Below are 27,244 nucleotides of genomic sequence, written 5' to 3'. Positions count from 1 at the left end.
TTCTGTAGTAAACTCAGCGATAACGTATTTTACCAAGACATTCTCAGATACAGTTATACTATTTTAATTAGTCTTAATTTCCACAGGTTTTGAGAAGTTTCTTAAATAATAATCTGCTATTTCACAAAAAAATCTGTAACATCTTTTGAGTTTTAGGCTAAGCATTGTATCTTATAATAATAATTTTTTTTTTTATAGGAGAACTTGTCATTTCCCAAAGTTGTCTCTTAGGGAAAGACAAATCCTACAGGCTCACAAGCTGCTGTGAAAATTTGGGACATATTTTTCACATAAAAATCCATAGCAGTTTTCCAGTGATGGACAGGTATCTCCAAAGGTCTGGGTTTTGGACAATAATTATCTTCTTAAGAATTAACATCTCATCTACTAAGTTATTTGTTTCTTTTCTCTAACATTCCAGTTAAACCTTTGCCTTTATGTCCTTTTTATGGATGATAGTGGATAGAAAAATGAGGTTCATCAGATGCAAATTTGTCTTTATATTGGTAGAATAGTATGGTGGTACATATACCTGCCAACAGCTAAACACATAGTCTAGAGAAGAACTTACAAGAAGCTTCTGTTGGTATGCAATTATTTTCTTCCAGAAAGCTGATTCCTGAACTTCTGGTTCTCCATATCTGTGAATATGAAGTTGTCTTAATTTTTGTTTCCCTTTCTCTTCCTTGGCTTTCTCTTCTTTTTCTCCATCTTCTCCTCTTAGGACACAAATGAAGCCAAAATAATATGTCAAGTTAATAAAATTGTTAAACAAAAAATTAAAATTGCATCCTGAAAAAGGCCATTGTACCCTTTCAGGAGGCTCAAGTAGTCATGACTCATGTGGTTCATACACATGAACAACAAGACATACCCCTCTTCACCCCAAAGCACTGGCAAGGGTGACAGTCTGGTTAAGTCTACAGATAATTAAACTTACTGGTTTGGCACCTTGAAGTGAGGATGCTAACTGGTAGAGGCAGGTAATCAAGAATCTGTCAACCTTATTATCTGAGGGTCTGCTTCTTAACTGTGCAACTAATACTTGCGCTGACAAATGTCTGTGAGCTGACAGCTGTATGAGTGCCCATATGTCTAAGTGCTTCCCTCCAACCTCATGCACTTGAACTGATTCTCACAAAGGTTGCAGAAAACTTTGGTTCTTCTTGCATTTACATGCCAAAGCTCAAGTTTTAAATTCTGCATTTATGCCCACCTGAGGAATTCATACGTACACATAAATACACACCTTCTCCAAACACATGACCTAAGGAATGGTGAATTATCTTAAGCTAATCTGACCTGACAGCGTGATAGATGAAAGGATCACAGAAGTCCATTTGCAGCCAAACCAGAGTGGGAGGGAACTTATAAGTTACATTATTAATTTCTCTGTACCTATCTACAAACAGAATAACTGATGTCCTAAGCTGCTTCTCTTACTAGAATACACTCGACACTTTCACTTGAAAGTTTGTCTTATGTTAGGAGTGGCTTCAGGGCAGCTAATAGTGCCAGGCACTGCACTCTTCACAGAGAATACAGGTATCACTGCAACTCACACAGTCAAGCCGATCAATCAACAGTAAAGTGATATTAAAAAATAAGCAAGACTCTCCTTCACAAAGTTATACTGACGGAATTAGAAATTTGCTGTACTGATTAGGAAGAAGAGGTTTTGTTACTGGCAAGTGTTTGTCATCCCAGAAGAGCAACGCGCATAGAATCTGAAAATAATGAACCCACTTAGAATTTTGACAGTGACATATCAGCTACAGGGACTGTACACGTATCAGAACTGTACATGTATCAGGAAGCATAAAATACAGGGATGGAGTGCTATACTTTCACTGGTTAAAACAAAGAACTGTGTTTTGCTTTTCACTGTTTTCACTCTGATCTAATCTCATTAACATTAGATTTTAATGTATCCTAAAAAGATTAAATTGATCATTTATCAAATGCTAACACTTGTTCTTCATAAAAGTCTCAAACTACTCAGTAATTAATTAAAATTACATTGGAATATTAAGGTTTTGCAAAATCCAAATAACTCAAAGCAGGTCATAGCAAATGGGAGAAGTAAAACAGATTCACCCGCTACCACTGATGTATAAAAAGTCTCTGGAACCCAAGTGCTCTTGCAATTTTTCCAAGAGATTTTCTTCTAGCTTTCAGAGTAGCCAAGAAAAACTTATCAATCAAACACATTCTAAAAGAAACTAAATTGACATTACAAAGGATGCTGCTAGAAAATGGAAATGCAGAAAATCTCTGAGTGATGCTATTTACATGACATTTCCTTGCAAATGTGTATGGATGTGCAAATGTGCATGAATCCTAACAGTGGAACATGAATGGACCCAAAATTAAAGGCAAAGAAATAAGTACAAATCAAGCTGTTTTTTCAGTGAAACAAACCACATTTCATAGGATCAGAGGTTAAAATAATACATACTCTGCTTTTTCAGGTTCAGATTTTGTTTCCTCCTTCTCTTCCTTTTCATCTTCTTTCACCTGCTCCTACAGAAAGTCAAATTTAAAAAGTTTCTAAATACTATTGTACAGTTCAGAGTTGATTGAAAGGATACACAGAGTGCAGAATGTTAGGCTTTTGTTTTCTTTTTAAAAATTGAAACCCTGAGAAAAGACGATCGTTCGATGTACATTAATGGAGAGACATATTAATACTGAATTAAAAGCAAACCAATACACCCCATACGTAGACAAGGCTGTGGGAATTCAAGATTATGACGTCAGAGTGGGTAAACACCAGTAATTATGTGTAATTTCTTAAAAAACCATGTCACAAAACCTGGAAAAATATAGATGCAAGTTTTGTTTCAAGACTATATTTAACAAATGAAAGAGAGAATCATATAGAAGAAATAAGACATGGTTACCTGGATTTTTTCCTGCACCTCAGGCATTGGAGCTAAGGAAGGAGTGCTCAGTAAATCACTCAAACCAGCATTTGGATTGTGAGGGATTAATTTATATTGTCCACCTTCTCGTTTCAAATCCAAACCAAATATATCCGAGAGTAGGTCACTCTCATCTGATAAGGTTCTCAGATCTGTCAAGTCTTCTGTAGGCAATGCAGCTTCTGTTGGCTTCCTCTCCCCCTCCTCTCCTTCCCCACGCACCTCGTCCTGCGTGGGATCTGGCATATTAGCTAAGAGTTCAGCCACCTTGATCTTCTTTGCTCCTTCTACTAGGCTTCCTCCAAGCAGCAAACTGCATATGATGCGAAAGAAGCCCCGGACGACACTACAAGCAAAATGTAGTAAGCCCATCAAAATGCTCCAATAGGAAGAAAATAAAGCCATGACCATGTCCTTCATGGTCATTTTCTTAACTTTTTTCATCTGTTTCTTTAGGCTCTTCATGCTGAGCATTTTCATAAGAGTCATTAAATTATACTTGAGAGCTACTAATGCTGACTTCATGGTCACGAGAGAGAAGAAACCCATTCTAGGATCCTGTTCCTCAGGCTTATCTTTCTCATTCTCCTCTTTATTTGCTGACCTCTCATTCAGATCTGATTCAGAGATCTGGGCGGCCAGTTGCATTTCAAAGATGGTGTCCTCACAGAAATTAACAAAAAGCTCCATCTTTTCCTTCTCCCCGCCTTCATTTACAACATCAAATATAAATTGCCTCTTTGACTCTTTTACCTGAGGTTTCTCCCACTGAGTCCGACTTGACTCACTTATTTCAAAATAAACTCGTTCAATGCGCTTCGCACTGCCCATGATTTCTATGCGTCCAAGGAAAGGCTGAAAGTAATTCAGCACACTCTCTGAAAGTTCAAGGAAAGTTTGCAAGCGGGTATCATGGGGCATGTGTTCTGACAGGTTGGTCAGTAGAACAGCGACATTGAAACCAATGTCTTTGGCAGGTTCATGGAATCGTTTCACAAACTCCTCATAGTCCAGAGTCTCATTCTCATCTGTTTCAGCACATGATAGCAGGAACTCAGTTTCAGACTGGGTGTAATGCTTATGGCTTTCCATTGCCTTGTGAAAATCCCTCTTTGAAATTATCCCTTTACCATCAGGGTCATATTCTTTGAATGCATCAGAGGAAGTCAAATCCTTCAATTTTAAGAACATATCAAAAAACTTCAGAATCATCTCTACATTGTTGGACGACTCCACAAGCATATCGACCATCTGCTTGCCAATAGTTCCATTCACAACATTACCTAAATGTGATGACATAAAGTTAGACATACTGATGACAGCAAATGTTTTGGCAAAGCAAAGTGTCTAATAATGACTAGTGAAATAATCATACAGTAAGAATGATAAACTATTCAGCTTACATACTCACATGAGAAATCCAGCTGTAAAAATCAAAAATCTTTTACTAATAACACTGCCCTAAGACTTGGAAAAAACGTAAGTGACTAAGTATTTGCCATTAAAGAAAGGAAGAACTAACAAGCCCTACAGAGAGACATCTGTTACATTTAATATTGTGCTAGACATGAGGCAGCGTACTATGAATTTCACTGTAATGCAACATAGAACTAGTGTCACATTATTTAGGATAGTAGCTCAGCAGATTACTCTTGAAACACAGCCTAGAGTACTAGGAATTCACTTTGTTTCTTTACTTTACTTTGTCCTTCTATGAGCAAAGCAGCAGCTACACTGCAATCTATGCCGCATCTACTGTCCTCCCAGTTATTTCAAGAAAATAAATGTGATAGGATACATGTAAGAAGCAAAAAGGAAAAACAGATTGTTGGATCATCTATGTGTATGCATGGTTAGCCTACTATTGGAAGGACTAGTACAACACCATAAAGGAGCTAAACAAATTGTTGTTTTTCTTGACAATGATCACATTCTCTGGGGAATCATAATTTCAGGTACTATAAAGGACCTTGAACCTAGTCACTAGATGAATCAAAGCCTGTTCTTTATGGCTAGGTTCACTACCAAAATAAATTTAATATAGTAAAGGTGTTAATAAAATGACTGATAAATGGTTCAGTTCCTGAACTCAGGATTCCAACTTCAATAGTAAAAAACTTTTCGCCTAAGCCAAAAGAGAAGTCAGGTTCATGGAAAGTAAAACTTCTGCCAGAGCTGGATTTTATACAGTTCTGACATTCAGAATTAATATAAACGACATCAACTACACTATATAAATCTCCCATTTACTTTAAGACCTAATAACAATTCTTCTCACAACCGAGACATGAAAATTAAAAAAACCAAACAAACAAAACAAAGGAAAATGGAGCACTATTTCTCACATGAAGAAAATCACAAAGGTAAAAAATTTGCTAGAACAACTGTGAAAAAGGATTTCAAATTAACTTTTGACTACCTTCCAGCATAGACAGCAACATGACAACCATATCCTTCTGAAGATCCATTAATTCCTTCAGTAATTCAATTTGACTGGAATCCTAAATAATGAACACAATATACATATTAAGATATCCATTGACTTCTTTGACATTTATGTATGTGTGTGCATGTTTCACCCTGTAGAAATAAGACTTAACAATTAAGAAACTGGTAGCATCAAATCTGGTGATACATTGAAAATGTATTTAATTGCTTGATTCCTTACAGTACATGTACAGGATCAAACATTTACAAGATCATCTGTTTAGAAGACAGTAATTTAATAAAGACAAAGAGAAAACTGAAGGTGATGAAAAAAAGCAATAACTGGGTATGTCAAGCTCACACATGATGCCTCTGTAATGTTTCATGTAGCTAAAATATTGTTGCTGGTGGTGTAATTAAGTTTACAACTCAAAGCGTAACATGATTCAAAGTGAATGATTCCATTGAACTTTTCTGGGAGAAAGTAAAGTTGAACTAAAATTTCAAAATATCTATTAAGAAAGTTCTGTTAGTATACCCTTAACCAGACATGATCTTGATTCTTTCAGCCATCTCTTACCTCATTCGGCTTATCAAGTTTACTATTTCACTTTCCAATGATTTCAACCCAAAGTCTATCTGGATAGATTTATTCAACTATTTAATTTCTTCCTCAGTGATACCTTGTTGCATCATGCTCTTGATAAGGCATACTTGAGCATTGCTTGACTTCAGTGATTAGCACAACAAACTCAAGGTACTTTATGCAATTTGGATCATGGATTGAAAACAGCATAAGTTGGAAATAATGAAGATTTTGAATTGATTTGTCTTGTAAGTTGTCATTATAAAGCCTCTTAATTCAAAAGCTGCTGCTACCTCAACGATCTTTATTCATTTAAACTGAAAATTTTACTTTCGTTTTCAGCCTTACAGAGATTTCTTGAGAAGTATTACCAATATCAACTTGTTGCTTCCTAGTACAAGACTAGAGAAGGAAAATGCAAAAAACCCCCAAACCAAACCCTAACCCCAAACAAAACAGTGATTTAGTTTTGTTCCTATTTAAATTGTGTTTCAAATACTCTCCAAAAGTGCTCTGGAGACTCCCAATTTAAAACAAAATCCAAATAGTTAGGCTAGACAGGCTACTCATACAGACAAAAGCCATATGGCAACTCCTTATAAATCCATTTATCTACACCTTTGCAAACTGGTATTTCAAATAGAATCTGAAAGGTATATTAATATATTATTGCAATTAATATAGATGAACAAAAGAGCCTACGTCTATTCTGATTTTTCCCAAGGCTCTGCTGGTCCCCTAAAGATGCTCCCAAATGCCAAGAGCTTGAGCTCCACACAAGAGAAAGATACCATCACTATTTATTATACATTTGGAGTAGACTGTGTTTCTGTCATCCCACAGAACAGCATGAGTAACTTCACACAGTACAATGGACCTCATTGTGTAAAGGTTCTTGGCTCTCTTTGAAGTGGCAGGATGCGTATCATTATTTTCTAGATGCAGTAATTAAAAGATGCTATGAAGCCACTCCAGGCACAGCTGAGACTATAAACTTGTCATTACTTAAAAACAAATCTTGCCACTAGCCACATAGTATTTCTCAGTCAACAAATAGCTACCATGTGTTTGACTCGGCTGTCAGTAACTACTTAAATACTGCTTTATCATGTTGCTTTAGTGGTACAGGAAGAAAGCACAATAGCCACCACTGTGGCCTACTTAAACATTGACTATTTTTTCAATTCTTAAAATAACCAGGATGTTGCAAAACCAGGACAGTATCTACCAGCACTTATAAATACACTTCAGTAGAAATTCAGTGCATCACTCTTGAAGAATAGGTTTCACTGTGATACCATTTGTTGGAAGAAGAACTCTATTTAGCCATAAAGAATGAGAAGCATACCTGTAGACTTCATTCTACAGCCTACTTTCAGCCATAAGGTCCCAATGACGGGGAGGAAAATCATTTGAGCAATATAACCTTAATTTATCAAAGAATATTTACACAGATACATTTGGAGCCAAATAATGAAATCAAAATATCTCAGAGTCTTCAGAGCTGTATTCCTTGCCAACAACTAAAACCTTTATAAGACACTTTTCTCTGAGAATATCAAATTATGTAAAAAAATTTAGAATCATTACTTTTGATTAAGAAGTGTAATTTTTTAAAAAATGTACTAAGTTGAAAAATGCACTGCTTTAAGGATAGGATTTTCTCACCAAATTTTAACTCCCTGAAGAGCTGTCTGTGCCAGTCCCCTACACTATTTCTATAGTTTATGAAACAAGGACTCACATCCAAAAGCAATTCACCCATTCTAAGGTCTGATTACTCTCTTTCTCTACTGAAGTAGGAAAGGCTTAGATGCAGACATGTGTTAAACTAGGATTCAGTAATGATAAACTAGGGTTCAGTGCAGAAAAGACTGTGAGAGAACTTTGGTATGAAAAACAGGAACTGGCTAATTGTTTCTGAGTATTGGTGATTTGCTTCATTTGCAGCTTGATCTCATCGGTTTTGTGCCTGTGGCCAGTAATCCAATTACAGGCCTGCTATTCACCCCCACTACAATTTTGTTATTTACTCCCTCAACTCTATTGTATTCTTCACCTCTGTGTCTTATTTTTCTTCATATTTCCCCTATTAACTGTTATTAATAACTTGAGCATATTAACAAGTCTGTTTATCTTTTACAAAAAGTTAGCAACTTGAAAAAGTAAAACAAAAAGATACCTGAGACAGCTTCATCTGCATGTGGGCAAACACATGAAGAAAACCGACTACAGCATCCCATAGCCTGCTGTGTGCCAGACTTTGCTGATTCCCAGTACACGGCCCCTATTGTTCAGGCAACAACAAGAAAAAAAAAAACAACAAAACGCGCAGAGTTTATTTGCAAGAAACTAAACAAAAACAGGAAGAAAGATAAACAGTCAGTGCATTGCTCAGGGTTGACCTTTAGAAACTGCTATAAAAAATTAAACATATATAGAATTATCTGTTTAATAACACCACTGACTGTAAGCAATGCCTAACCATTCTGTCTCTGCTTTAGCCAAGTTCCAGTTTACTAATTCAGAACCACAAAAAGTGTATCTGCTTGCAACATTGAACTGCAAATGCTAAAGGGGTAAAAATGTTCAAGCTGATTCTTCCCTATGTAGTTCTGTAAATCAGGAATAACTTTATAGAAGGTTAACGCAAAATTGGCGCAAGGGATTAGAGAATCAGGCTCCTGATTTTTCTTCTCTGTCATATTCTAGCTGTTGTAGAACACAGTGCTAAAGAATATCCTTCCAAAAATTCCAACTTCTGAAAAGAAGGAACACAAAATCTTTTGAAGCCTCAAAGGATAACAAAAAAAGTCTTTACCAGCTAATAATGCTACTCATGACTTGCCAAATATGTATACACTAAATATGTAGACACATATATGTAAGCTGCCTCATTCAGTCCTATTCTATGATATTTCATCCTCATGCACTACAAAATACTACTTTCATAACGATTTTCATTTGAACAAACACAATATAATAGACACCTAATAGTCTAATGAGATTCTCTCTTACCTGCTTATTATATGCAGAAACAAACTGTAACATTGTTGACTGATTTACACAAGGAATTAATTAAGAACTAAATTACACTGAATTCCTTACATATCATGGAAGAACGGCTATATCTTATTGATAGAATTTATCCTAATCTCATTTCTTTTGGAGTCCAACACAAGTACATCTCTACAACTCTCAAATGTAATGTGTGACTTCTGTATTTCAAACACAGCATTAATGCCTTAAAACAGAATGCCTTATTCCTGACAGAAATCTCATGTCGTGTTGACTAAATAGCAACGATGTTTTGCATAGGCCAAATTAAACAAAACAAACTCTACTATCTTGTATAAAACCAAAGGATGATTATTTAATAACTTTAAATTTTACTAAATTGCTAAGATTCCAAAGGAGTAGTGACAGCTATATACATATTTCTAAATTTCACTTCCTTCTTAAATTAATGCTCTAAATAATGTTGAAGTATAAATGCATCTGTGTTATATTTATATCTATGTTATCTCTGGCTATATTACGTCTTCATGCCAAAAGTGCAATTAATTTTTTTTCAAATCCATAAAATTCCAATGAAACCAATTTACCTGGATATACTCCGTAAGAGTATTGAAAACTTGTTTTGCAACCTGGATGGCTTTGGAAAAATTTCGTTGTCCTTGCTCATCAATAACATCCTTCCCAGAATAATACCAATAGAAATCACTAATGGATTCCTAAAATAAAGTTGTGAGATATACAAAGAGATTACATAACCATATTGCCTCTAACCAGTTATTCATCAAGATAAAAAAAAAAATAACATTAGATAGCATTCTAGTTCTGACCAGTTTTTAGTTTATAAAGGTTTTAAATGACCCCCAACAATTCTCAAGTATTACCTCAAGAACTGTAGTTTCATCTCAAGAGAATCAATAGGAAAACAAATAAACTGAAATAAATAATTTCAAAACCCCACAGCAAACCTCAAAATAAAATTAAAAAAAAAAAAAAATAGATCTGTTGGTATCTACTCTCAGAAATACAACTGCCTGCATTCTGAAAAGGAGTACTCAGTCATACTACCATGCTGAATGCTGTTCATTAAACAACCTCTCTTTATATTGCATGCTTGACACCTAGTCAATATTGAGAACAAATGTTGCTTTGTGTGCATGATTCCTCTTTTTGTCTTCCCCAAAGGTGAGCTTATTAAAGTTTCAGCAAGTAAGCAATGGAATGAAAACCACTGTATTGTCCCTACAACTTCTACAGAATGCATAAGGATAAAAAGCAACGTTGATAACAGCAGCAACTTAAACCCCACCAATTTTCAAGCCTGGAATGCTCAGACCCAATAAATAAATGGTTAAAAGGAAAATTCACTTGATAAATTAAAAATACAAACTATATTATCATGCACAGTGAATTTCAGAAAGATGAGAACAGGTAAAAATGTTACAAAATATGTTTTCATGTCTTTCACATATTCCAATCTTAAAAAAAATTAGATTTTTTTTCATTAATTTCTACTGGGTTGTGACAATGTAATGTTTTCATATTTAAAGATTAGGGCTATAATTCAAATTAGAGGGTTGAAATTTTTTTTTTTCCATCTAGCCTTCTGCTTTTGTTTTTTCCTTCTTAGAAAATGATGGCACTGCTCTTATGCTTCATCCATGCCATCCCATGACTATCCATACAGCAGCCCAGTCTTCAGACTAAATCAAAACGGATGAAAAAGCAACTGGCTGAAGCTTGACTTGAACAACATGAACCACAGTCACAAGGTAGTCTTGGTCAACAACTGGTTAATGGTATTCACTGATACACTTAGCATGTAACTACCTTCAGTCTGTTCTCATTGGTTAACAGACCTTATTGCATTCTTGCAATTAATGGCCGAAATCAGTCTTTCACACTTTCATCACCTTTGACTCTCACAGTACAACACAACTCTTAATGAACTGTAACCAGTAGAGAATTACAGCCTTTCTCATCAACATGAGCTACAGTGACCAGAATAAATGATGCGATAAATAAATGTACCCATCTAATAAAACTCAACATAAGGATGTAAAGACACTGATAAGGATGAAGTTTGATTTTGCTGTAAACAGAACTTTTGTGGCAGCAAACCATGTATTGCTGAAGGAAATTCCAGAGAAACTAAGAAATTCTGAATGTCCACATACAAACTTCTACCTTATGATCAAAATGAATTTATTTTTTTTTAAATAGTAAATATTGTATAGATTCAAGTCATTACTGTAATCTAATTAGTACATAAGTTAACCTACCTGAACTCTTAGTAAGTAATCCACAGTGGAAATGATAATATTAACAGTCGTGTTGTTACCAGTCTGAGTTCTCAGGTAATTCTGGAAGTCTAAAAATTCAAATAAAAGTTTAATTTAAATTTATTTAAACGTGAAGACTTACAAAACTACTCCTGCAAATTAATTCTGATTTAACATAATCTAGGAAAGTATAGTTTAAAGAAATGGATATTTAAAAAAAAAATTTTTTGGGGGGGCAACAAATCATTTTAAAAGTTTCAGAATTTTATTGCAGAGGTCACATACCAGGGAAATTCTGAAGATAGAAGCTTGACTATATGTTTCATTTGTAGAATTTTAACTTGGTCTTATTTTCATCTCACTTGTGACTAATTTTACATCTCTGTAATTCCATCAATATCAACATAATTACACCTAGTCCATATTTTGTTAAGCAAAACCAAAATTAAACCACAAAATTATTCAGTTCCTGATTACAAGGTCATAAATATGTCCAACAGCTAAAAAAGATTTTTTTCCTTCCCTAATAATAACACAGAGAACATAAGGAAAAGTACTGAAAAATAAAGATATAAATAAAGAAATAAATACCATGTATTTGTTTCATTTTTTTTGTATCTTCAAGAAAGGTATTGTGTTTGTTTTAATTTCAGATACAATTCTAACTGACATTAGTGCCAAACAGCACCAATCAGAAAGCATACAAATGCCAAAGAACAATAAATATACCTTCCTGTTATATTTTTTCTCTGAATCTTCACCATCTAGAAGTTATAAAACATGTATATTTTCCTACATAAATTTACCTTTCCTAGTAGGTCCAGATTCAAAACTCATCATTTTGGAAATCATTATCTTTTCTACAAAGTTAAAGCTGATTAAAAAACCCTGACGATTTAATTCTACTTTAATATTTTCCTTTCATGTACATCTAGCAGCTACCCCACCTTTCATAATATTTTATGAAGGTTGTCAAACCTTTAGCAAAGAAGAGCTTTTATCTTTAGTTACCATCACCTTGGCCTAGCTGACTGGCAGCCTGCCCACAAACCTGAATTATGTCCTTCACAAAGCAATTGAAGGAAGCGGAAGAGGTCACAGGTGAACTCATCATCCTGCATCACCTTTTCTCCTGTAGAAAGTCCAGATGGAAGCAGATTATCACAGGCTGCCAAGTAACACCCCATAGTCTCTGAAGAAAATCTCCAGAATTAATTTTAAGAAAGAGAGAAGGGAAAAAAAAAATTATAACCACCAATCTATCTGAAGCACATATAACTTGTGCTTGGCAGATAGTTATTTGGTTAAAAAAAATAAATTATGAAACTTAATTTTTGATTTATAAATATGGCAGCATGAGCTTGGCAACATTTTACAAATAATCCATTATTTACATTCTTGTTTGACTTTGCTGGGCATGAATACTGCATTACGTACAAAGGTTAGGATTAGATTAATTTGGTTCCCATTTGTCACAAAACAAGGTACTTAAAAATACAGAATGAGATTTAATCAAACAGTAATAAACCACATTCCTCAAATAAACTATTAGATTTTAAAATACTCTAAAATAACCCATGAAATCTACGGCTGTGTGCAATCTTAAGAATTATCTAGGCCAAAATGAGGATTTAGTACCTGTTTGCTGCTGACACAAAATGAATGTTGGGCATTTGTCTCCCTTTAGAAAACAAAGCAATAAACTTACGATGAACTAGAACAAATGCTAATGTGCTTTACTGAATTAGGCCCTTCTGTTCACTTATCCAAATGTATAAAGTTTCAAATTATTTTCTTGATTCTTCACAGGAAACAGTATACTAAAAAGCCCTCAACATAGTATCATTTCAATTACACCAATACATACATACAGTTAAGTTGTACACTGACACGTAAAGAGGAAAAACAACCATTCACCCAGGAAGACAGTCAAAACTGAGGACAATGTAGAACAGCTACTAGAAGGTTTCAGGAGGACAACAATGTAAGTGTTCAAAATAAAGGCCACCTATTGAAAGTAAGGAAATTCCCATTTAGAACTTTGGAAAAGTATTTGGAATGCGTATGGCAGCAAAAAAGAAAGCCATAAAAAACTTCTACTTTTTAAGAATATACATCATTTGAATACGTGGCCAAGTGGTATTTGTAAATAACAAAAGGAAAGGAGACAAAAATGTAAGCAAACTGCAAAAGAATTTGGAATATTTTTTTTTTTAATGAGGAGGTATTTTAGGCTTTTGTCTGAACTTCAAAATCTCATGTCTAAAAAGACAGTATTTTTAGTGTGTGAGCAGAAGGAAACCAGAAGCATGAATAAATGAATTAAAATTTAAAAGGAAAAAAAGCTTTTTTCAAAAGGATTATAGACAATAATAATTACATTAACAATTACTGAGATACTGTTATACTGGTGGATAACTAATTATAATGTCTACATTTATAAATTATTATATTATTAGAATTACAGTATTACAGCTGAATTGTAAACAATATTTAGAACAATTTGGAATATATATAAATACAAACGTGATCCGAAGTTTAACTGTACGTAGCCATGAATGAATACAAGTTCAAGGTAATGGACATCAATGCACAGCCTACGAATTTTAAAGTGAGAAGCTTCAGTACAATGGTAGGATTGAGAAGCAAATATGATTATTTTAAAAGTACAGAATTTCATACTTTCCTGTTGCCATCAAGACATAAAGTTTGGTACTAAGAGCACATATCAACCAAAGTTTATGCCAACCCAGTTTCTTGTAACAGAGGGAAAGATAAAATGCTCTTTCTTCTAATTCCAGATGTGTACTTATGGTAGTGGCAAACAATATGCAATTCTTCCTCGAAGAATGAGCCAAATACTATAAATGACATTCCATGACATTTTTCTCCATCCTAGATAAACAGTTTTGCAGTCACAGAAGACTGAAAACACCTTCCACTAATTAAACAATAAAAATAAATTATTGTTTCTGTCAGTACTGATTAATATATACATACAATGTATGACTGAGAAGGCAAAATCAAGAGGTGCCTGTGCATTTAAAAGTATATTATTCAACATTATATGCAGGTTCAGCCCTGCAAGATACTTTCACATGTTGCTGGCCAAAAGCCAGAGTATAGAATGTCCTGCAGGATTAGTCACTTCCTTATTTTTAACTTAACTGAACTCCTGTTATCCTTAAAGTTACACTTGGAGTCACATGCTATGTTGATCTAGATGAGTATTTAAATTTTGCAAAAATAAACAGTACAGAAAGCCAAATACTTGGTGGAGCCTATACCTTCACACATGCAATGTGTGTAACTTGATTGCTGAGATGGCAATGATTTTAAAAAATAATTCACAAGGAATAACTGCTGATGTATTACAGTTGGACAAATCAAGCCTATGAAGAGCCCAACCATGTGTTTCTTGAATATCAAGATATCACTGAATCAAAGACATTTGTATGAACAAGACTACAAAATAAGTTACAGTTTAATATTTTTCCACCTCTGTTTTTCTTGCTCTCTTATGAAGTGAAGACTTTTCAGAACAAGAAGGAAAACAAGTCTCAAGTTAAAATGATTATACAGATTAATTTTTGAAGTAATCTTCTGGCTTTTAGTACACCCACTGGAATCTAGGAATTTTTATAAAATGTATTCCAAGACTTATATTAGAAGGGTTTGGAAGGATTTTTCAATTAGCTTTACTCTAAATAAATCACAAAATGAATACAAGTTATTGCAAAACCACTAGGTGTTTAGGTGCATCACTTCACATAAGCTGTAAGGTCTGTTCCTTTTAGAAATATTTTTACATATTTCAAAATGAAGAAAAAAAACCCCTGTTTCAAACAGCCTGGGCAACACTAAGATTTAAAATAATCCTGGTTTTCAGTTTCTACAGCTGACCAAAATCTGACTAAATTTAATGTTGGTATTGACAGGAATTTTAATTTTCAGATGTTACTGACTGCAAGAGGTGTCTCACTGGCAACTACAGAACTGAAGTGGAGATCCATTGCTTCTATAAAATCTAAGAGAACAACCTTTGCTCCTGTGCACACAAGTTCATGTCAGTACCCACAAAGATTTGCATAGATAATGTACGCTGCATATAGTATGACCTGGGTTGCAACGAAACCATGTTCTTTAATTTCTGTTGATATGATGTATATTCTGGCATATATTTGCTTAGAGGTTAAAATGCTGCCATTGCTCATACTGTATGTAAATGACATGGCTACAGACATGAATGAAGGCTTTCAGCCTGTAGTTTTTGCACAACTGGTAGCTTGTGTTTGTGATATACAGGAACAGAAGTGTCATGTGTAGAAAACAAAAATAAGATTGAATGAAAAATGAAATATTTTTTTTTCCTTGAAAGTGCATGTGTCCAATTTTAGTAATTTTCTCTCTTTTTTTAAAAAAATCCTCAATGGAGAAGATCTGACTTCTATTCCTATTCAGAAACATTGGTCTGATGCTACATATTACAGAAACATACAAATACTTTCAGCTTTGCAAAAAAGGAACAGGGCCCCTTTTTGATGGCTGTTAAGCAAGAGCAGAATTCCCCCATGATAAACCAAGTGAATTCATTCTTATCACAAGACCCAGGCAATATGGGGTTGGATTGTAAATGCTGCATGCCTTTGATGTCCAAATAATCTGATTCAAATAAGAAAAGCACTTGTATTCTCACTGAGTGATGCATAACAATTTGTATTGAAGCTAAAGTTCCCTTTTAAATGCAAACACTGATTGAAATACAAGGATATAAAGGTGGAAAAACTCTGCTCCAATGTAGGCTACAGTGGATCACGGAAAATTTAAAGATCCAATTTAAGTGTGATTAGGTTGGTGAAGGTCAAAAGCATATTTATTGATTTCACATTATTAATGGCTGGAAATAGCCCTGATGTGTACCCTCAATATAGCTATTTATGACTGAGAGTGGTACACAGTTTAACAGAAAGTCCTTTAAGACCTACTATCAGATCAAATTTCATTCTAAAATTATATTTTATTAAAAGTAGCCTTCTGAGAACTTATGGAGAAACAAAATAATCCCATGATACAGTATTAAAAGATTAAAAATAAAAATAGAGCTTTCCTGACAGGAAATAAAAGGTAAAATAATCTAAGTGTAAACTTAACATCTTATTTTTTTTTTACTTCATATGATAAGTAAAACAAGTCTCTCCAAATGAGAAAAACATGGCACTTTCAAGATTTTTGTGACTCACAGTGAAATAGCATAGATTATGAGTGTTAAATAAAAAATGAAAAACCACTGCACGATAATAAGCATTTCTACATGTCTTTGGTTTTGACCCCCCCTTTTTTGAAAAGGAAACAGAACAATCAAAATAAAATACATACAGAAGAAACAACATTGAGTACATCACAAAAACAAGTAAGAAACACATTTGCTAAAGAACCATCAATGTTGTTACCAGTGGGGGTTCCAGGGTTTGGAAAGGGAAGGTAGTACCAGTCAGAAGAATATCAGGACAAGGAGCTTACGATGCGGACAGCACAAAGAAACAGCAATAAATCTCACATCCATGTTGACTCAGTACAAGGCTTTCTACCTATTGTCAAGGCTGATGTGGGACCAGAAACAAGCACTGCCCTTGAGGAAAAGTTGACTCTATGCCTGTAAGTGTCAACAGCTTTGACTTTGTTAAAAATAGTTTCAGGCTATAGGTTGTAAACTCAATGACAATTATTTATTAATATGCTTCTGCGTGAGATTCAGATGACGTGAGAAACAGGATACAGTGCACATTTTACATTTCATCATTCCTTCGGGAATCAATAAAATGATCTTTAACTGAGGGGTAATTAATTACTCATAGAATATGTATCTCCCTTGAAAAAAGGAATGGGAGAAAACATTTCCCCATCTTTGGTACTTCCTTTGCAGTATTTACAGATGGTTATTTATAGTATTTCAAACAGACATATTATCTCAGGTATCCCATGAAATCTTGGATGTTTCAAAACTATTCACTATAGGAGTTTCCCCACAGACACACTGGCTGGGCTTTCATAATGCTATCAGGTATTAATACCAGTACCTGTACAGCTCTTACGTAAACTATTTTTCACTGAATTGAAAAAGGTGTGCTTCACAATATAAAAAATTATTATGATTTGAAGGTAGCATAATATCAAGAATAATGTAATCCTGAAAAGGAAAATTACAGTCTTTTTTCATTTGGCTTTTCTTTGTCCTGTTTTCTTGAATTTTCAATAGCTGAGTATTAATACATTAAAAAAGGTGCTGTTAGCAAATATTATCCCTTTGTGCCAAGAAATTTTTGACATAGTGTGATTACCGTATCTTGACATAGTTTCTGCCCAGTAACAAAGAAAATGAAAACACATGATTCTAAGTGTAGAATTTTGTTAATCTGCCAAATAAACCGTTTCCACTGAGAAAACAAATAAAAATCCAGATCATCCCCCTCCTCAACATCTGGCTAATGAAAAGACATCTGCTGTGTTAGAGCTTACTGTTCCTGCTGAATGGTATACACATTTTGCATTTTAAATTCTCATTTCTCAAGGCAACAGGAACATCTCATGGCAACAGCTCCTACAGAGCTCTTCCTTTACTTGAAGTAAGGAACCTTTGAGATACAGGAACCTTAATACATCAGGTAGCTCTCAGAGCAAGGAAGAGCCACCTGTAAACACTATTGATTCCTCTAAATTAATGATGCACCACCTCTTTCTTGTATCAACTCCTGACCGCATCAGAAAAACCTAGCCAGTGGCAAGTCCTCTCCTTACTAACTACCCTCAAATCCTCACTGGATCCACCACTGATTTCCTGTGCTTGCACAAATCAATGCAGCAGTAAAGCCACATTCAATACACAACATAAATATTACAGGAGGACTATAGCACAAGGCTTTGTGTGTGTATAGGTATATATATATATTTTTTTTTACATTCATCCATTGCAAATACTTGGCTCACTAAAATTAAAAGAAATTTAAAATAAACAGAAAAAAAAAAGTTTAAAAAAGCTTGCTGCTCTTACATCTAGTGTGCCAGTCACTGTGCAAATCCTGAGAAAGGGAGGAAGCACAAAGTGGGGAGAGTTGACACAAAAACCAAGAATTTTGAAATACATAATTGTAATAATAATAGAAAAGAACCCACTAGCTTATCAGTCTTACAGGAACAAAAAATTTAATCGTGTTCAGGAGCTGTACAGTGCTGACACAAAGCTAAGAGCAGGAAAATTAAATAATAGGCAGTTGTTTTTAATAATTACCACGCTCATGAGTGATGACTGAGGAAGGGAGGACAGGACAATTAGTTCAAAGAAAAAGAAACAGGGAAAAAAGAAAAAAAGTTGAGAAATTGTTTTTCACAAATACAAAATATAGTTAGTATTGGTTTTGGCAAAATTAGTTCTGTACTAAAATATAAAGACCAAATAAACAGAAGAAAAGAAAAAAAAATCCCTCAAATGAGGAAGCACAAAAATACTCTAACATAGGTAGAGTCAATTATGCAGCATTTAAAGATTTATTTACATTTGCATGCAAAATTGGTCATTTCTAGAAATAGAGGCAGCAGTCAAAAGAAAAATGAGCTGATACCTTGACAGTCCATTTCAAAATACAACATTACAAATAATAAATTTAATTATTTAGTAGTAGAAATGTTGTCCAGAAGAGTAAAACACTGTGCAGAGTAATCTTCAGTAAAACGTGAAAGTAAAGGCCAAAACCTTATATGCCAAAAAGCTGCATCAGTGCTCAATCTACAGTCTTGTGAACAAAATTTATCCACATGGGTTCACTTTGTTTTGTTTACTCATATAAGCTAGCACGAATTGATCTATAATTTAAACTGTGGGAGCACTTTCAGAGAAGCAGCATTTATGATCAGTCTTGAAGTCATTCAGTCAAATTTAATAGTCCATTATCTTGATTTGAGAGAAGCGGTTGAATATTCAAGAAATATGCCACATAAAAGAGCTACAGGCACAATAGCCAATGAGATATGTGGTGGTTTAGGTATGAATTATGAACCCCCAAATACAATAATGATTATACAGTCAAGCTTTTTTACCTTGTTTTTAGATAAAAACATGTTAAAAGATTAGGTAACTGTAGGATTTAAACATAAAAACGCACCATAAAAATACTGAAGATAAGGAGAGAAAATGTGCTGTGGTAGCTCTATTAAGTCACATAAGAATGAACCTAATGTTTCCAGACAATCACAGTAAGGGAGTAGTAGAACTTACTGTCACACAGAAGAAAGAAATTGACAGTGAACTGACAACACAGAGGTTAGAAAGCCAAATTGGTTTGAAATCAAAAGTAAAGTGAAAATTTCATAATTCCCCAAAGACAAACAGAAAATAATTATTTCAGAGAACAAGCTTTCCCTGCACACTTTTTTTCCAAAAAGGAGATACAGTTCCCTCAATCTCTAATATTTAACTTACGGCTTAACTAAATCGTCTGGTTTTCATTCCAGCAAAAACAGCTTAAGAAATCAGGTGGAAACTCTAATTTCATTTTATGCTGAAACTGGTTATGGACTTCTGAAATATTTCACATGCATAAACACTGCTGTTTCTAACTAGAATCTGTTTGCAGTTTTACATGTAATGTCTTCACTTCTTCAGAATGGTGAGTAAGAGTCCTCTGAAACTCAACACAGGCTAGTGATTTACAACTGACAAGTATGGTCTTAGGTAGGCCAGTTAAACATAAACCACTAGTAGGAATCATATTGTAGCTTCAGCTTCCAGATATCATATATATTTAAGGGTTCTTTCCAATTCAGCTTGCTTCTGCAAAATGTAAAAGAGAAAAGTTCACAGGGCATTTCTCTTAAATCAATAGTACCTGATCCCTCTTCAGTCACCATGCCGAGGCCTTCTGCTTTGTTCTGACGTTCAAATGCGTTTAGGTCAAGAACACTGCAATGAGAAGAATGACATTTGTCTTGTGATTAATTAAATATATGTGAGAAGGATTTGTGATTTCATTTAAGTATATAATCATACTAGCATCAAGAAGATACATTTCAGTGGCTTGATATATGTGTCTGCTACAAGATTATGAAACTCAGCTCTGCAGACTTAAGCTACTTTTGCCCTCCAAATGACAATAGAATTTAGCTCTTTATGAGTGACCAAAAAAAGGGAATGTATGTGTTTAAGATATACATACTCATTTTAGGGGTTACAAAGAAGCCATATTATTGACTACATTTATATTATAGACCAGTTCATCCCAAGCAGCAAGGTCCATCAAGAAATTGTGTCATTACTAGTTCCACTCAGTGTTCCTCCATGTTCTGAAAAACTGAAGCTGCCAAAGGGCAATATGTATTCAACTAACCAGATTTAAGAAATATATACTCTTATATATTTCCATTTGTGAATCTGCAAAGTTCTGTCTTCCATGGCCTAGCCTGTCAGCTAGCCATGGATAACTTCTGTTCATAAGCAAGAATGTTTATGAAAGTCAGATGTGAATGTAGATGAGCTACAGCAATAGTTCTGATGGCAAAAAACCTCACTGATTTCAAAATGTACCTCAGCCAAAGACTGTTAAGAAAAAAGGATATAACATAGTACCCTTGACAGAAGACTGAACAGCTTGATCCAGGAAGCCCCTTTTAGTCCTCCTATGTTTTGTGTTCATTAATACATTATTTATTGATATGGTTTATTCTTAGGAATTACATAGAAAACATCTAAATATATATACATTTATATATATAAAATCAATATAAACTGTGAAGAAGCATGAATGGACAAAAAAGTCACAGTACCTCTACAGTTTATTAAAAAACAATATTTAATTCATTTTCCGCCTTCTAAAAAGTCCTATTAATATTCTAAGAAAGTTGGGTTTCCCCAAAATCTTTACAATTACTTGACATTGATCATTATCCTGGTCTATGTAGGATTACAGAATATGTCCAGAATTAAGAATTTGCTCCTGAGGAATGCTCCTAACTCTGGAGTTGTTTTTTGACATACCTCAGGTAGACACAAATGACATAAACACTTGTGAAAAGAGCTCTTTTACCAAGGTAGATCCATATCATATGAAGATTTTCATACCATGAGCACCACTTTGTCCTTTACCCCAGATCTAGTACATTACAGTCCCCATATGCTGTTTGCAAAAAGTATGTAGAGGATCTTTTCAAAACTGTAAAATCTCACGGAATAAAACCTAAATGCAAAATAATACATTTTTTAAGTAGGTATTTTCTTACCTACAGGACTGCATAAGACCAGCAAGGCTCTGAAAGAATCCCACATCCTTTTTATCCTTGAGGTAGTCAAGCATTTTCTGCAGTAAACACAAATAATTAACACAGAGAATTAATATTTATACTATGTGTTAATCTAGCTAATTTAATACTACATGGATTCTAGATTACTAGTGGTACTGATGTTTTGAAATATCTCATATTCACAAATTAGATAAAAGAGTCTTGCAGAAATAATCCAGGTATCAAAACTAAAAAGACCATTTAATTCTTATGCCCTTTACAGAAAAGAAGGTCATCCATTTTGGATATTCCTTCCTAAAAAATGGAAAATAAAGATAGTAACTAAAGTCAACACAGTCACCAGAAACTAGTGTTTAATACTATCTTGTCAGTACTAGTCCACAAATTTGTACCAACACCACCATTTCAGCACCTGGCTGGGCTTGTCATAACCACAGTTTGGTTTAGATTATTTTAGCTGCAATAGCATGTTAGTAGCCATGTGAGTATTTTTAAAATTTGTTTGAGCTTTATTGTAGTGTGCAATACCTATCCAATAATAGATTGCAATAACAAAAAGTGATTCAGAGGAGTGAACTCTGATGCAATGTATTGCTGAGTGAAGATATAGGATGATACCAGAGATCCCAGATGTCAACAAAAATCACAATGCTCAAAGATCAATCTTAGTAGGAATGTTACAAGAATTCATGTTGTGAATGAGGTAAAACTCTTTTGCAAATAACAAAAAGAATAGGAAAAATGGATAAGTAACCTCCAAAATGAAAAAGCACACAAGCAGACACTGTTAACAAAACATATCAGCATAACCCCAAGTAAACCCAAGATCATGGAGAACACCCCCACCAACAACACTGCACTAATCAAAGCAAAGAACTCCAGAGGATGATGATGACGACTTTTCAAAACCACTTCTGTACCTCTTCCCCCACCCATACTGTTCTTCCCAAGGAAGACTAAAGAGTTGATCTTAGGACCTAAAGGAAAATTGGAAAGATGAGCGTAACACCAGAGAAAATGGGTAGAAATGAGCAACTTAAAAATCAGCAATTCTATCTGTATTACTGATGCTTCTATAAGTATGTAACTTAGAGTAGTAGTATTAGTATTATTGTAACCATACAATAGCTGTTTCCTGCATTGTGATTAGTTAAGTCTTTATCAAATTAGCTAAGACTTCGTCAAATAATTAAAAAAAAATAGATTGTAGCATTATAAATTCACATTAAATAACTACGTGCAAATATCATATTTTCCTAAGTAATTTAATATCATGACATCACAGAGAACTGGCAATGGTTCAAGCAGACACTTTTCTGAAAAATTTGTAATCTTTCTGGCCAATTCCTGGCAATGACAGCTCTTGAAAAGATCATTATTTTTGACTGATTCAGCTGCTTCAGTGGTTGCTTAACTTGGAACCTTAACTGTTCCCAGTTGTCTATTCCTCCAAACTGTCCTACAGCAGTGTAGTAATGGCAGGTATGAAGCCTTGTGGACCCAAGAATCTTCAGAACACTAAATGTACTCTGTATCAGTCACTTCTCTTCAACAGTGCAGAATACTGTTAACATATCAGACATGTCCACTGCTCACCACATAGATTAGTAAATCAAGTTTGCTTTTATCACCAAGACTCTCTATGGCATAAGCTAAGGACTTCAGAAGTTGTGTAACATTATTTTTGGTAACATTATTTTGGGGTCAGTAATCTTGCTCTACTGGCTACAGGACAATCTCCCAAGAAATCCGTCCCTCCCAGAGAATCCCTCTTGAAGTTAGTGATTTAACATTAAATTTCCCCCTTCCAGCTGAAGTGCAAAACAAATTTCTTTTAGCCTTGTATTCTGTAGACTAACTATATGTATATGAACAAGAAATACATAACCAGCAAACAAGTTACTTCTGTATGCTATTTTCTTCTAGGAATGAGATTAAGAGGATAAACAGCAGTTGACAAATAGTCACGTTATATAACGCACTACTACAATAATAATGAACATGGTATAAAGATCTATAGTGAATAGAACGGGCAAAAATAAATTAGTAACTTACCTGTTGAACAGTGGAATTTCCTCCATTTAAGATGGCAATCCCTAGCTTTAGGGTAGCTGCAACCATTGGTCCCATCTCACCTTAAAATTATTTTAAAATATACTTTTAGATCATTTATAAAAAAAAGAATGTTCTATTAACTTATCTGTACAATGACTTAAATGGTAATTTATCAGGAGAGGCCTTTATGTTTCTCTTGCAAAATAGATCTATTCTTTCATGATCTCTAGTGTGACTTAATATCTTCCTGAGTGCCTACAGTCATAGTGTAATATACACACAGCACACAAAAGAAGCAATATATATTATATAATGTATATAATAATATAAACAATTTTTCATTTGCTAGAGCACCTAACAGTTGATTTAAGACTGGGTGCACAATTTTAAAACAGCTTTTAAGTTTAACAATGTGCTTCCTCTGCATGCCAGTCTAGATATTTTTCTTCTGTTTCTTCAGAAGATGACAATGATCCAAAGCATTTAGTTAAAGTAAGTGAAGTTTGTAAACAGTCACTTTTAAAACATCACTATGACAGAAACAAGTTACAGAACAGACAACAAAAGCATCGAACATTAAAGATGGTGTCTAAGGGACAAAAGCATCATTTATACTTCTGAAATGTTTTATCAAAGTACACCAATAGCGTAGATATTGGGGGGGGGGGGGGAAGGACCAAAGTCTACACCAACAACCTCATGAAAATTACTCATTATACTTTTCTGGATTAGCTGTCAATAATTTTTGAAACTTTGGCTGCATTTTGAAAGCAAACTTTAGTGCCAAACATCTTCAGGTTTTGCCCAATAAGAATTACAATAATTTCAAAGATCGTTAGAAACAAGGTTTAATACATAATCTACACAACAAAACTTTACCTTTACTAGCACTGATTGTCTGCAGAACCATCTCAGCAGCACCCCGGTCATGCAGTCTGGCTTGTTGATACAGAAGTTTTTGCTTTTCCATTTCTTTTTCCTGAATAAAAATTCCAGTCATTTAAGATGAGGACTTCAGTTACTATCAGTTCTCCAAAGGTTTTTGGTTTTCTCTTAGTATATGGGCTCTATGGCAACATCATGGACCATTTTAATACATACAGTGCTACTGAATGGATATTTAACATGTTCAAGTAATATTCTCCTCTTGGTATTTTATTATGCTTTTAGCAGTTTATCTGAAAAGAGTCATCTCAATTGTAAATCAATAGGTTAGTTCAAAGCCCATGTTTATTATATATATACTGCATATATCAAACTTGCACTTTTGTGCTGTGTTTTTGTGCAACAGTTCATACTCTTAATAAACTTCTATAGTGTGACCATAACTTCATACTGCTCAGTATGTGGCTCTTGAGTTGTAAGTTGTTGCTGAATACCAGAGTAACAGAAGCATCTCAGAATTTTTTTCAAAACTTATATGACGATATAGATTTCCCACCCTACCAACAGAATATTTGATAGAATACACTGTGCTTTTATATTTTACATTCTCTAGCGGCAACAAACAATACTGCATGGCGTTGCTTGAGCAATGGTGAAGTTTGTTCTTTATAATTTAAACTACTACAAAAACATAAAGAAGAACAAAAAGAGCAAACATAAAGGCACAGTTAATTCCAGATGAGTTTGAACTTTCACCGAGTTAATTGAAGTTTGCTAGAGAATTGAGGATGACTAAGCAGTATAAGTTGCAAAATGGAAGTTGCATAGAGCCCTATGACAGCGAGTCCATCGGATGGCGTGGTAAAAAGCTTACTCAAAAGGAACATGACACAATCAGTTAGTATCATGTCCAAAAACACAACGCCCAAAACATGTATGACCTAAAAGCAGGAACAGCTGCAGCAGAAGTAGCCAGAATGACAGCTTTGCTGCCATAAACTTTCCATCCAAGTTACAGAAAAAAGACATTGGAAGATGGAAGAGGTTTAAAAAATGAAGGCTTGCTAAATAGAGGGTATGAATAATAAATTAAAAAAGAAGTAAAAAAGAGAAATATGTTCAAATGAATGAAAAAGAAACCTTTAACTCAAAAGCAAACCAACACAGACATTTATGCTGTTACCAGAGAGTTCTCGCCGAGGCTGGCAAATTTGTTTCTTAAATCTTTGATAATATCGTGCTGCGGAAACAAAATTCATCAGGGTTTTTTTTTCACACTACTAGCTCTCCTGTGGGTAAATTGTATTTTTTTTCTTTAAATTATGTGACAGATCTAGATGGAGGCACAAAAAGGAAAAAAAAAAAAATGGCAGCTTTGCTTCATATTTAGCCATGCTAAGGTTTGAAAGTTTTGCCTTCATGTTTAAACCTCTTCCTGGGAGTTCAACAAAAACAAAACAGAAACATACATACATACACACACACACACGCACACACACCACACGCACAAACCACCAGAAAATCATGACATCACAGGTTCAACACAGCTGCAATAAAATATTTTCATTTGCTTCAGATGACACTGAAATTTGATCAGTGCTTCTTGTTAAAAAAACTTTCCTATTTCTAGTTACTTTTAGTTTTAGACCTAACGATTTTTCATTTTTCTTCCAGTATAAGATTATTCACTTTTGCTCACAAGCCTAACATCAGCTACACTACTTTCATTATACATTTTTTTTATAAGTTTATGAGAATGCTTATAGTGAAGATGCATCTGCATAATCTATAGACTAAAAGAACGGATATGTACACTTCTTGCAATGGCACTATAGAAGAACAGTAGAAACAGACATTGCCAAACAGCTTAAAGTGAGAACAGTGGCATTTTCCACGGAAACCAAGCAGTCCAGGTAACTAGCAACAAAGCGGACCAAAGAAAAAAAAAAATAATCCACCAACAAAAAACCACCATAAGCATTTATTCTAAAAGCAACCATTCCTTTGATAACAACTCCCCAAAATCATGGTTCTTTCTTCAGCTTGACAATGCTTTTTCACTGTCACTTTTTCCATGCAACGTTAATCCTTATGTACATATATGTGATAGCAGCACTGATACGAATTGAGCCACCCACTGCAAAGTATGCTGACGGGTCAAGGTATCCCCATTTCCCTAAGATGTCCTTACTGCTAACACTGTTATCTGTACTACCAGCAGAGTATTTTGCACTTTATTGTGCTTGCCAGTTGATGGCAAGAAAACTACCAAAATAATTAGCCAGTGGTTTGGATTTTCTATCATTCACAAATCCATCACAGAAGCAAAAATACTTCATACTAAATTAAAAATTTAAAGTAATTCACCAGAATTAAAAAAACAAAAACAAAACAAAAAAAAAATCCCCCCCCCAAACAAACAAACCAACCCCCCCCCAACAAATAAACACCTCAAAGAAAAGCAAGTCTGTTTTATATTTATATGCGAAGAAGCTGACCACTTAGAAATGTACATACATGTATTCCCATATAATAGACTTTCTCCAGCAACCTACCAAACCAGGGAAACTTTTTCATCATATTCTTTGAAAGCAGAGACTCAGACGTTTTCTACTTAATTCTATTTTTGGCTTTTTAAAAAATGATTACAAGCAACCATAAGTCAAAAAGCACACATTGGGCAAAACCACAAGTTCTAGCTTGAATCTGTAGGCAACAAACTTGCAAAAACTAAATGAGAGCTTTAACTGACAAGTGCACCACTGAAATTGCTCATTTTCTTA

The 27,244-nt window shown here is 34.3% G+C and overlaps 1 protein-coding gene across 6 annotated transcripts in view; it reads right to left on the bottom strand.

The window, feature by feature from the left end:
- The window catches only part of RYR2 (ryanodine receptor 2), a 431,008-nt gene that overhangs the window by 28,594 nt on the left and 375,170 nt on the right, over positions 1–27,244 (bottom strand). For all 6 annotated transcript variants that reach the window (XM_074896823.1, XM_074896825.1, XM_074896824.1 and 3 more), the window contains 12 exons: positions 24,456–24,555; positions 23,577–23,656; positions 21,501–21,577; positions 20,114–20,187; positions 12,286–12,366; positions 11,235–11,323; positions 9,543–9,671; positions 8,120–8,224; positions 5,344–5,425; positions 2,904–4,207; positions 2,459–2,523; positions 572–719 (listed from right to left, as the gene is read on the bottom strand). In XM_074896823.1, the coding sequence (XP_074752924.1) occupies positions 572–719; positions 2,459–2,523; positions 2,904–4,207; positions 5,344–5,425; positions 8,120–8,224; positions 9,543–9,671; positions 11,235–11,323; positions 12,286–12,366; positions 20,114–20,187; positions 21,501–21,577; positions 23,577–23,656; positions 24,456–24,555 (2,334 nt within the window). The remainder of the gene's footprint in view (positions 1–571; positions 720–2,458; positions 2,524–2,903; positions 4,208–5,343; positions 5,426–8,119; positions 8,225–9,542; positions 9,672–11,234; positions 11,324–12,285; positions 12,367–20,113; positions 20,188–21,500; positions 21,578–23,576; positions 23,657–24,455; positions 24,556–27,244) is intronic.

Source organism: Athene noctua, chromosome 1 (assembly GCF_965140245.1).
Source record: "Athene noctua chromosome 1, bAthNoc1.hap1.1, whole genome shotgun sequence".
NCBI lineage: Eukaryota > Metazoa > Chordata > Aves > Strigiformes > Strigidae > Athene > Athene noctua.
Note: the sequence above shows the minus strand (reverse complement) of the source record. Positions and strands in the feature narration are given on the sequence as shown.